The sequence below is a fragment of the Oryctolagus cuniculus genome, chromosome 12 (genome assembly GCF_051225735.1).
Source record: "Oryctolagus cuniculus isolate XC-2025 breed Fujian yellow rabbit chromosome 12, ASM5122573v1, whole genome shotgun sequence".
Taxonomy (NCBI): Eukaryota; Metazoa; Chordata; class Mammalia; order Lagomorpha; family Leporidae; genus Oryctolagus; species Oryctolagus cuniculus.
In genome coordinates this window covers 56489912-56502646 of record NC_142878.1, presented here as the reverse complement: position 1 = coordinate 56502646, position 12735 = coordinate 56489912, and the positions used below count along the sequence as shown (strand labels likewise).

The 12735-nt window shown below is 42.6% G+C and overlaps 1 protein-coding gene across 11 annotated transcripts in view; it reads left to right on the top strand.

The window, feature by feature from the left end:
* The window catches only part of RYR3 (ryanodine receptor 3), a 582715-nt gene that overhangs the window by 327879 nt on the left and 242101 nt on the right, over positions 1 to 12735 (top strand). For 10 of the 11 annotated variants that reach the window (XR_016217200.1, XM_089309149.1, XM_070053265.2 and 7 more), the window contains 4 exon segments: positions 3807 to 4023; positions 8662 to 8766; positions 10414 to 10517; positions 11577 to 11660. Coding sequence is in view for 10 of the 11 variants with exons in the window: in XM_089309149.1 (XP_089165275.1) it covers positions 3807 to 4023; positions 8662 to 8766; positions 10414 to 10517; positions 11577 to 11660 (510 nt within the window). In the remaining variant the exon portion in view is untranslated. 11 annotated transcript variants of the gene reach the window in all.

The following is a 12735-nucleotide window of genomic DNA, read 5'->3' as shown; positions in this document are numbered from 1 at the left end:
GTTATACTTTCATAGACCATAGACCTCTGCCGAGACTCAGAGAGGAGCCCACACTTTAATACTATACTCAAATAATTAAAGTGGGTTTCTGTTATTTATTTCCTTCTTTTGATTGTTCCCTCCCAGCCCAAATTTGTCCTAGTTGTTTCCCTTGACCTTGTCAGTTTGAATCTCACAGGCCAGATATGAGGGAACCACCAGTACTGGTGGGAGTTTGTTGGATCCCTTCCCACAGACTCTGAGCAGGCGTCCATGGTCAGACAGAGAAAGAGCCTGGGACCTGTTCAAGAGAAGATCCTGCCAGGTGAGCATCTCTGTTCACCCCTGCAAGATCTTCTCTTCCACACACTGAGGCAGAGCATAATGATGTTTGAAGACAAAAGCTTCAGCAAGCAGTAAACACTGATTTTTCCCATGTTAATTTTTCATTTTACAGTTTTCATGGCCATCAGAGAAGATTAAGATTTACAAGGAAATTACCACTCTCCTTTTAATAACTGAATATAAAAACAGAAAGCATTATTCTCTTTAAGTACTACATGAAACTCCATCTTTCTTGATGTGTTATTTACTCAGCAGATTTTAAAAGAGAAGAGAGATTTTGCAACTAAACAGAACTGGCAAGAGACCTCATGAATAATTAAGCCCTTCTAGAAGCCCTCATAAGAGACCATTTATATGTTCTTGGAACATATAAATGAATTAGTAGCAGAATACACTTCACAGGACATACTCTCAGTGATCAGCCTCTCGCAGGAACAGTGCTCAGTGGTGAGAGAAGGGAAACTTCCCACACTAATTCTTTGCTCAAAAAGATCCATTTAACCTATGGTTTCAACATGTCAGCAACATTATGTGTTATTTTGCAATTGAATTGGCGAGTTCTCAACAAATAACTTCAAAGCTTAGTATTTCCTGAAGGTTCACAAAATTAGTAACAGTGCAGGCTAATGACTCAATTTCATTTTAATGTCATTGTTCATATTAATGCATATAAATCATGCACTATTACATAATGCTTCGTGTTAGGAACACTTACAAGAGGCAATTGTGGTTCTAATTCTATATCATTGTTATTTAGGGCATTAAAATGGGAAAGTAGGAGGTTTTGTATGGTTTCTATAATTAATTTTTAAGTAGCATTTTGTAATGTGTTCTTGGGTAGAGTATATATTCTTATTGGGAAGGAAAATAAAAGCATTCCTCACTTGGAGAGATTTTTGCTTTCCAGTTTCATTATTAAGATATTCCCACAATCACATTTAGACAACATTGACTGTCTTGGAAGATTGGCCTCCCAGAATGTTCCAGTTAAAGAAAGTAAGGTCTAGCAGAAAGTGTTCTGTGAGAGCTTTGCTAAATCATAACCTTCCCCCGTTATACATCACTCCATCCACACATACATCCAGTCCATCTGCTCTTCCTAATGATTCTAATTCCAAAACTAAGCTGAGACTACCTTAGTCCAGCACCGTCTCATCTCCCTGTGACTGCTTCAAGAGCCTCCCAGTTGTTCCTATCTGCAGAGGGTGGCTAAAATAATCTTTTGTCTCCTCTAAAGACCCATCAGCCTGGAATAAAATCGCAGTTCCTTGCCAGTGCTCACAGATCTCACTTGCCTGACACAGCTCTGCCTCCCCCATCTCTCCTCCGCTCAGGCTCAGGCCGTCCTTATACACGCACCCTTTCTGCTATCCACCCAAGCTCTTTCCCCATGGTAGGGCCTTTCCACTCATTCCTCTACCTAGAATTCTCTATCTGGATCTTGTACTAACTGGTCTGTTCCTCTTTAACTCTGTGGGTGAACTTGGATGGCCTTTCTTGACAGTGTCTCCAGGAGTCAGCCTTCTGAGTTCTCTCACATATCCCTTTAATTCCCTCGTCAGATGCCTCCCCATTGGCAAGTATGCCTGTGTATCTGCTAGAGTACCCTGTATGTGACACCCGGACCACCACGTAACCCATTTGTTGCCAGCTCCCCAGAGCAAAGACCAGTGCAAGTTGTGTGGCCTCCGTAAATATTTGTTAAACAGAGGAAGGAAAAGGACAGGAAGCCATATCTCAACATAGTATGTATATTGATTTTTCCTGCATGAAACTATTGTTGGACCTGAAGGGCTACATGCCTTGCCGTGTTTTAATTACTTCAAACTGGCTATATTTCCTCATCAGTTTAAGTTTGTGGTTGATTTGTGAAAGCCGTATCTCTAGTTAAAAACCTAGGATCATGAGAAGTATCCTTCTGAAATAGTTCATTTTCACTCCCTCCTCTTTGCAGGTGTAGTCTAACCTAATCATAACCTAATCTGTATACATGGGACTCCAACTCAGCTAGAATGCACAATTAAAATATTAAAGACTTTTATGTGTTGGAAATCTGTGCCTGCCTGCTGTTACCGTGAACCCCTGAGGGCCCCTACCCTTTCCTTTGGAGGCCCCAGCAGGCACTGCTCTGGTGGGCCAGGGTGTTGGGCTGGGATGCCAGCTGCAGAATGGTGCCCTTGAGAAAGGTTCTGGCATCCTGGAGAGCAGACAGTTGGTGCCCGTCTGCCTACTCCGCTGTAGCTGCCTCCCCAGTCGCCCTGATACGGCTGCCTTGGGGAACTACAGGCTCTGCTGTGTATCATTCTTACTAAATAATAGCACCCATGATGTATTTGTGTTTGTGTTTCATACTCTGCTGTTACTACTTCGTTTTGCCTGTATCTTAAAGTAAGAACTGTCTATTTTCCTCAGATCCTTCACATTTCCTTTAACTCCTGGATGGGTAGTCTCCTACAAGTTAGAAGACTTTCAAGTCTCATTCTAACTTCAATATGATCTTATTCAATATGATCTTACTATTACTGTTATCCTTGTCGATGCTGTAGTTATATCTATATTATTTACCTACTAGAGTAAAGATAAACTTGGTTTTTAAAAACCTAGTGATGGGGCCAGTGTTGGTGGCGTAGTGAGTGGGTAAAGCTACTGCCTGTGATGCCAGCATCCCATATGGGTGATAGTTTGTTCTGGCTGTTCCACTTCTGATCCAGCTCCCTGCTGATGGTCTGGGGAAAGCAGTGAAAGATGGCCCAAGTGCTTGGGCCTCTATGACCCGTATGGAAAACCCAGATGAAGCTCCTGGCTTCAGCCTGGCCCAGTGCTAGCTGTTGCAACCATCTGGGGGAGTGAACCAGGAGATGGAACATCTCTGTCTCTCCCTCTATCTCTGTAACTCTGACTTTCAAACTAAATAAATCTTTTTTTAAGGTCAACAAAATAAAAACCTGGTGATGTTTATATATGGACATAAATAACTTTTAAAATGTGTATATTTATGAGAATGAGAAAGACTCCCAATTGCTGGTTTACACCCCACATATCATGGTACTGGAGGCAGCAGCTGGAAACCGGAAACCCAATCTTGGTCTCCTACGTGAGTGGCAGAACCCAGCTACTCAACCATCACTTGCTGCCCCCCAGGATCTGCTTGGGCAGGAAGCTGGAGTCAGGAGCTGAGCCAGGTAATAAAGGGAGGCATCTAATACTGGAGGCACCTTAACCTGAAGATCAAATGTCACCCATAAATAACTTTAGGAATTCAGATGATATGCATCAACTGAGGATCATGCATTGACACTCGGTTACCAGTCTTCTGTTTTGTTACATACTTTACAATGTTTACTGGCTGTATCTGAATTCAGCTTCTTCCTAACAATACTATGGGGGTGAGGAGTGGGGACTCATCTTTAATTTTTCACTTATCTTTTCTGGGCTGGTATCTTTTTTGACCTCTCTGTTCTTGTCCTTTTCAAATGACACAGGGTACGATTCCTCATGGGTGGACGTCATGGAGAATTTAAATTCTTGCCTCCTTCTGGCTATGCCCCTTGCTATGAAGCCTTACTTCCAAAAGAGAAGATGAGATTGGAGCCTGTCAAAGAATATAAACGTGATGCCGAGGGCGTTAGAGATCTGTTGGGCACCACCCAGTTCCTCTCCCAAGCTTCCTTCATCCCATGCCCCATAGACACCAGTCAGGTAGGCTCAAATTGCCAATGAGAGGCAACCCATATAGGTGAAGTTAGCAGTGTTAAATTCTCCTTTCTATGTTGTCTTCAAACCTTTCTATAGACTTCCCATGTATTCTACAGACTTAATGTGAGCAAATTCTATACTTCATATTGCCATCATAAGTACAGATTGGATTCTTTATAAGATTTCTAAATTAATGAAATATGAGCACCTGATACATGTAAGGTGCTGTACCCTGAAGGACTGTCAAAACTCTTTCAATATTCTCTGAAAATCCTCAACCAAGTTGCAAGATTTAACTGTTATTTATTAAAATGCTGAATTTAATAAATGCACAATGAACCATATACACAAATAAGTGCTAGAGACATGACTGTTTCTAGAATCTGTATAGAGAGGATGGAATTAAGTCAGAGCCTTTAATAAGATAAGTAGAGATGTAACAGGAATGGAACAATTACCCAGGGAGATGTAACAGGTATAGGATAAATAATTGCCCAAGTAGGGACAAGTGGCAATGAATGTTCTCATATGGCTGGATCCTTGGAGGACAAGAAAGTGGAAGAGAAAAGTTGGAAAATAAAACTGAAAGAAAAAGGATAGCGTGGAGGACTCTGGAAGTGTTGATGAATGGATGTTTCCTTCCCTTTCCAGGGGCTGTAGTCTTCCCTTGTAAATTTGAGTTTATATGTATTTCATTTGAGAGGCAGTGATAGAGGCAGAGCTTTCATCCATTGGTTCATTAGCCAAGTGCCTACAATGGCCAGGGCTGGGGAGCCAGGAACTCAATCTACATCTCCAATGTGGGTGTCAGGAATCCACCTGCTTGAGCCATTTCCTGCCACCTCCCTGGATGCGCATTAGCAGGAAGCTGGAACTTGAATCAATGTATTCCAATATAGGATATGGGCATCTATTCCAATGTCTTAATCGCTAGACCAGATATCCACCATAGGGTCTTTATTTTGAGAGAGACACATTCATATGTTATGACAAGGGGCATGTCAATAGCATGTTCTACGTATCAGTGTAATTTGAGTCACTATTCTAGATTTAAGAGAAAATAAATGAAAAGGGACTTGAGATTAACAATGTGTACTAACAGTTCTTTTTGTCTGTGGAGTGTGTCTAGTATGTATGACCCCATAATAGTCAGGTGACCTTATTACATTCAGCTGTGTGTGAATGTGTTTCTGAGTTGGCTTCTTACTTCCTGAAGCAAATGAATATGAATTCCCGTAGAAGAGAAGCTATGGTGCTTCTCAGCCTGCTTCACAGAGACCCTTAGAGTAGCAACCTACCTGGGAAAGGGTGAGAATATTGATAGGAAACCTGGAAAAGTTTGTGAGCTAGAGGTGATGGTAAGGAATTGAACAATCTGATTCCTATGAATTGTAGCTATACATAAGTAAAAACTTTTCTTCTACTCTCATGAGTTCTATAATTGGAGGCCTGTGAATTAAATAGACTAAAGATTAGTAAATAATGAAATTTAAAAATAGATTTTAGTTACTTAATGTGGCATTTATAGAAAAATGTGACATGGGAAGGAGTTCCAAAATGGAACTTATATCTCATTTCGATAGGGAAAGGGAAGGGAACAGGTCTTTAGAAGAATGGATGGTGCTACAAGAGTTTATTTTTTGGACAGCACCCATATACGTATGGTGCTTTTTCCCAGTAAGACAAGTGAATCCCTGGGAAGGATGAGTTGAGTTCTTTTGGGTGGTTGTCCTTTTAAGCAGATTAGGGGAGCTCAGAAAAAGCCCCCTCTGCCATCACTTGTTAAGTGCCTTTGGCTCAAATAATCCTTGTGCCACAGTGGCAGATTCTGGACCCACTTCATAGATCTTCTGCTTGAGGGCCAAACATAGACAGAACTTCTATAGACACAAGGCAGTCGGGGCCCAAGCAGGAGATGGTGGGACTATGAATGTGATCCCTTTCTTGGCTGGCTCTTCTTACCATATGGTCAGCAATATGTGTGTCATCTGGACAGTGCTTCCTGGAAGAAATTGGCCTCAAAGAGGGCTCAAAGGAATAAGGAAAACTTTTGATGAGGAAGTAAAGGAAGGCTTGACCCACGACTTGGTTCTCTAAACGTGGAAAATTAAAGATTTGGATCTCATAGAGCAGGGATAAATATGCAAACCAGAAGAACTTTGATGTCTGGATCCACAATTAAATTTGTATGGACCCTGGAGGTCTATGTGGTTGCTAGGAAATCAAATGATAGGGAAATTCTGTTGGAAAGGTGCAACTTATTAACTTGAATGAGACTTTATAATTTTTTAGAATCTCTCATTCTGTGAAATTATTGTCAAGGGAGAAGTTAAATATGAGATACTAACAGAGTCCATTCTCTGTCCTCTCTGGAGCACATTTGTCAGTTTGCAGATTCAGTATTGTTAACTGGAGTACTTAATGCCTGGTCTAACTAGAGCTCAGTCTTAGCTTTGCCCCAGTCCTTGGCTGAACACAGGGAGAAAGGATCCCGGCTCTAAGCAGTGTTCCCTGGAGACTCAAGAAGACTCCTAGGAAGCAATTATCAAGACATTGTCCTGGGCAGTCACCAAGTGAGGTCATGGAAATTATGGTTTAGGGTTATTTGTAGATGATGCCTTTTCCCACCACAACCTTATTTTTCCCTCTCACTAAAGCATTCTGATTCCTCCGACCTGCAAATCCACTTTACTTTCTGACTGTGCTTGGCTAAGGACCACGAAAACAGATAACCTTAGATAATCAGTAAAATGCAAGTACAATTGTAGCTTGCTAATAATTTTCCCCAATTTGCTCATCAAAACATCATGCCACTTTCTTGATTTTTCATAATTAAGCTGTTTTTAAAAGGGTTTAGATTGAAAGGAAAATGTTGTTTGTACAATGTTATTGCTACTTTGTGATCTTCTTATACATCACTAACTTTATATGATCTTTCTTTCAAACAGTATTTTTAACATGAGCACCTCCCTACCCAAAAATGTCAGTATTTTTTAATAGTGAAAACATCAATAATCCTTATTTTTTAAAGATTTATTTATTTATTTGAAAGTCAGAGTTACACAGAGAAAGGAGAGGCAGAGAGAGAGAGAGAGGTCTTCCATCCGATGGTTCACTCCCCAGTTGGCTGCAATGTCTGGAACTGCACTGATCCAAAGCCAGGAGCCAGGAGCTTCTTCCAGCTCTCCCATGCGGGTACAGGGACCAAAGGACTTGGGCCATCTTCCACTGCTTTCCCAGGCCACAGCAGAGAGCTGGATCAGAATTGGAGCAGCCAGCTCTCAAATCAGCACCCCATTGGATGCTGGCACTTCAGGCCAGGGCATTAACCCAATGCACCACAGCACCAGCTCCCAATAATCCTTATTATGAGGCAGAAATTTCAAGGGCCAGGCAGGTGATGCTGAGGTGAAGCTGGTGGAACATGCAGGCTTTCCTCAAGTAGATAGGTGGTTCTCAAAAATTGTAGGTCCAAGAAAGTAAAAATTGAGATTGTTATATGAAAGCTTCCATTTCTTGGGATTTGACAACCAATAAGCATAAAACAAATAATGCTGATGATAATAATAACTTAAAATAGAAGGAGAAGAGAGAGAACTTGTGCTCCAAGTTTATGATCTCTGGGATGAGTTAGAAGCAAAGCACCAGGAAAACACGGAGAAATTCTTCCTGGAGGTAATCACCTAAAGGTGGTGACATGTGCTCTAAACCCAGCAGGATAAATAGGGCATCTGCCAAACAATGAGGAGGGGTGTGTGATGTGTGTGATGGGCAGAGACTGCATGCCTAAGTGCTCAGAACTTGGAGCAATGTGGTTTTCCTGGAGAACTGCAGGAGGTCTGGGAAGCCTGTGTGGAGACCGTGGTGAGAATGAAGAGTGCTGAATGCCCAGTGAGTGCATCTGGTCTGGTCTTAGGAAGGTCATGGAACACTGAGGAGGAGAGTGTGTCAGTGGATTTTCTGCTCTTGCTGTTCACCCCTCACTCTGGCTGCAGCAGGGAGAGTTGGCTGAGGACACGGGGAGGCCAAGTATGAGGCCCTTGTAGTAGTCCAGAGAGAAAGGAATGAGGTTGAGTGATAGAGAGGAGGGCACTCTTCAGAAAGATGCCTCCCGGGCTTGAGGCCACAGTGGGCCATCCAACTAAGAGAAAATAAAAACAGGAAGAGAGAAAGGTTTTGACGGGAAGGTAATAGATGCAACTTTGGCTTTAAGGTGCTGAGCTCACCTCGATGAGAAATGTCTGGCAGACAGTGGAACTGTGGGTCTGAACTTGAGGAGACACCGTGACTTGAGATGCACCCAGGTGAGGGTGATCATCTGCAGGTGTGGGTGAGCGAGGTCTCCTAAGGAGAGAGCACGGAGTGAGGAGCTAAGACAAGGGAAGCATCCACTTGTGGGGGTCGTGCAGCTCAGGTTTGTACATAGAAGATAACTGGAGGTGCTCAGAGAGTGAGCAAGGCACAGAGAGGAAGCTGAAAAGAAGAGGGTTGAAAGGACGTAAAGGATGGGGAGGTTGGCACCACACAGCCCCTCCCGGGGAATGGGCCGGTGAAGGCCGAGGGGGCACCTGACCCTTAGAGATTTTGTGACAGATTTAGTACAGTTTGGTTCTTATAGTTTTGACTTTTCTTCCCCACCAGGTTGTTTTGCCACCTCACCTAGAGAAGATCCGAGACAGGCTGGCTGAAAACATCCACGAGCTTTGGGGAATGAATAAGATAGAGCTCGGCTGGACCTTTGGCAAGGTATGTGTTTTGCTGGCCAGGCACGGCCAGGATGAAAGGTTGGATGGCCTTGTATCTGGAAGGGTTCTGCAATGAATCGAGCGAGCACAGGAACCTCATGAACCAAAACTCACCCCTTGTTGTCACCTGTCTGGCTTTTACTGTGTTCTGCAACTGCCCAGTTATTTGTCTCACTGTCATCAGGAGCCCTGACAGATCAGCTCTTCCCCAGACAGAACCAGGAGACCATCTCCTGTCTTTCCTTCCAAAGGCTGGTTTCCTTTATTTGGGAAATATGTGCAGTCATTTCTCGGCACTTCCCTTCAGAGCACTCACATCTCACCATACCTTCAGAGTGCTGCCCCCGTATGGATGGTGGAAAGAAGCCGATTCGTTGTTTCAATTGAGAAATAATTCAGCATGCTTTTCAGCTGCATTGTTAAAATTAATGGCTATTCAGAGGAGGTTAGGGAATTGCCTTCACTAGGAAGCATTTTTCAAATATGGTATAAATTGACTTTGTCCTATGATTTGTGGAAAGTCATGTCTAAAGACAGAAGAATGGGTGAGTTCTGATGCTTCCTGTGACCCTGACACTCAAAGGATACATATTCCAGCTTAGTTACTGACGAGGTCCCTGTACTGTAGCACATGTTTATATAGCTCATAATTATATACCATGAAATATTCTCCCTATAGCTGACCACTGCTCTGCTGTATGCTCTCAGAATACCACAAAGCTCTTCTTCAGAGAGCTTAGCACAACTGCAATTTTACATTTATTCCTCTGATTATTTTAATGCTGCTCTTTGCCCCATTAAATTGTAGACTTCATGAGCCTGGGGCTATCTGGGCTCACACTGAACTCCAAGTATCTAGTTCAGTGCCTATCCGGTAACACAGGCACTCAACAGATATTTGTTAAATGAATGAATGAACTAGTTAATGTCTAAATGTGCACTATTCAATACAGTAGCTGTCAGACACTTGTGGTTACTGAGCATTTGAAAAGCAGCTAGGCTAGATTGAGATGTGCTGCAAGTATAAAATATAGCACACTGTATTTTTGAAGAATTAGCAGCAAATGTGTAAAATAACTCATTAGTAATTTCTTGGGTTTTTTATTAAAGTAATGGACTCTTGCCTTTACTGGCTAAAGTGAAATACACTTAATTTTACCTATTTCTTTTTGCTCTACTAATTTGAGATTACAAATGCGGTTTCTTTGGCTGGTTTTACACTTGTCTTTAAAATGTTTTTAATTTATTTTCATTGTATTTGGAAGATGAGTCTGGATTCTGTGGTCCTTTGTGTACTCACAAATGCTGCCCTTTAGTAAAACTGTTGATACGCAATATTTATTACATTAATTTTTGGCAAATAAGAGCATGGCTGGCATGTGTAAAATGGCTGCTGTGGGAAACATGTTCTAAATGCAGACACCTGCCTAGAAATAAATCTACAGAACACAAGCCGTTGGCAACTTGGGGAGTGTATGTCTCATTTGCTAGGGAGAAGATGGTCTGTTTGCCTATCAGCAAGTTGCTGTCTTTGTCTCGCTGGATTTGGATTGCCTGGGCCATGTTTCAAAGTATGTTCTTTTCTGTTCTTCAGTGCGGTGCCAGCTGTCAAAACTTAAATTACATTCCTTCTTATATTGTCACCTAGATGCGGGATGACAATAAAAGACAACACCCCTGCCTGGTGGAGTTTTCAAAACTCCCTGAAACTGAGAAGAATTATAACCTGCAAATGTCAACTGAAACCTTAAAGTGAGTGTTTCATTTGAATTGCAGTTGGACTGAACAGTGAGTGGATGATTTAATATGTTATAAATAAACTACAAAGATACACCTCTTGCCTGAAAACATGACAGGTTCTGATAAATTAGACGAATGGTGATTTTTCGTGTCACAAGAGGTTTATTCATGTATATTCCTCTTTACATCTCATTTGCTGTTTTCTAGGGACAAGGGAAAGGTAGGACTGTGGGGGGGTGCAAAACTTAGTCAAAGAACCAAATGCCTCTTGTAATTTAATTAAATCAAAGAGACACAAGATCAGGCATCTTCTAAAAACCAATGGGTTGCATAGTCTAATTCATGTACATTCAGTTTTAGAATAACTTTCTGCTTCTCCATGATGATGCAATGTGACTGAACAAAACCTGACTTTTCAGGCTCAAGTTGGTGTCTCCCATTTTAAATTCCTTTTGTGCTGCTTGTTACCTGTTCTCTCTTAAGTGCTCTCTGTAAGGTGCTTTGTCTCATGGGTTCATGTATATGATAGCTTCAATTACACTGATGCTTCATGAGGGCACAGCTTCATATATCACAGTGTCAAGAATAGCTCAAGACACCATAGAGATGACACACAGTGAATATTTGCTGATGTGTGGACTTGATGGTGCTATCCTATGTGTTCCATGGCAGTAGAAGTATGACATAATTCTAGTGTGAATTTATAAGCTGGGAAATGTCTCTAAAAAGGATAACTCACAAACTTCTCTTTTATGTTCTTACACTTGTTATCATCTAAATTGGGAATTGACCAATTATGGCTTGCAGGATGATCAGACCAGCTACCTACTTTTATCATAACAAAGCCAATATCATTGGTTTGCATATTTACTATGACTGCTTTTCTCTGATGATACAGTTGAGTAGTTCTAACAGACATATGCCAAAATAAAATATTCACAGTGTGACCCTTTAGAGAAAGCTTTGCTGACTCCTGTGTTGTCTGATTTTATCAGCTTAGGTGCACGTTAAGGCTCTTGCTATCCTTTATCTGGCACTTGACCCTAGTCTTCTCCCTCTGTTACATCGCAGAACCCTCCTGGCCCTGGGATGCCACATTGCTCATGTTAATCCAGCTGCCGAGGAGGATCTCAAAAAGGTCAAGTTGCCCAAAAAGTAAGTGACTTCAATGGCTCAAAGCTTTAATGCTCCAGCCTGAGTTTTTTTAAACGGGGAGGGTGGGAGGCCCACGTGCCAAGGGAGATGACAACCAGATACTTGCTAACACCAGCTCAGATGGCTTCCCCAGTTACTTAGACCGCACTGAAGCCTTCAGACAGAAGCCTACTGAAATTGAAATGTTTCCAGCTTTTCTGTCTTTTTACTCCTTCTGCCAACCTCACACAACTGTTTTGGTTTTGAGCCAGGCGGTACAGAGCCCTCAGATGGGTGCTCTGTCTTTGGTCTTACAGAGTAGCCGTGAATAGCAGCTGGCACAGGAGCTTAGAAATGGTTCATAACCACAGCAAAGATTCCCTCCTCTGGCACATGGCCAGCCTGATAAATCCACTGTAGAAATGATCGCCTCTGCCAAGATTTAATTTGGCCCTGCAGTTTGCATGGGTCCTACTCTCCCTCTTACTCCCTGCGTTCACACGAGTAGCACATTCTCACACATTCAGATACTCCCTCACTGGTGTGTCTGCTGGCTTCCTTGATCGTTCACTCTGCTTCATGCACACCAGCCTTGAGTGCACACACATCACATACAGGTGTTGTCATTACTTGAGTATGAGCTGTAATAAATGCTTAGTGTCATCTAATTTCCTTTTGGACTTCCAAGCTGCCAGCTTCCACGCTCACACACAGCTCCTGGTGCCAAGAAAATACATCTGAGAGGCAGCAGCCAGAGGGGCTGAGCACTGGCCGAGGCTGCAGGAGCGTGCCGCTCATTCAGTGCGTGTTGACTGGGCCCACGAGCCAGTACCCTAAGGTGGGCCTAGGAATAGACTATGCATCTCCGGCTGCTCCAAAGTTCCTGGGTAGAATTAGGCCTGGTCTATGAGTCATCACATTTAGGTTCTAGCCCTGGTCTGTGCAGTCAGAGGCCCTTGGACCGTGGATGTTTCTGGACTCAGATTCCAACATGGCTGTGACTGACAAACTGGGATTTGACTCATCAGGATATCCTGTCATTTCCACTAACACAGTGTACCTACCCGGACTCCTGCTGGACTCTTTCACATCTTTG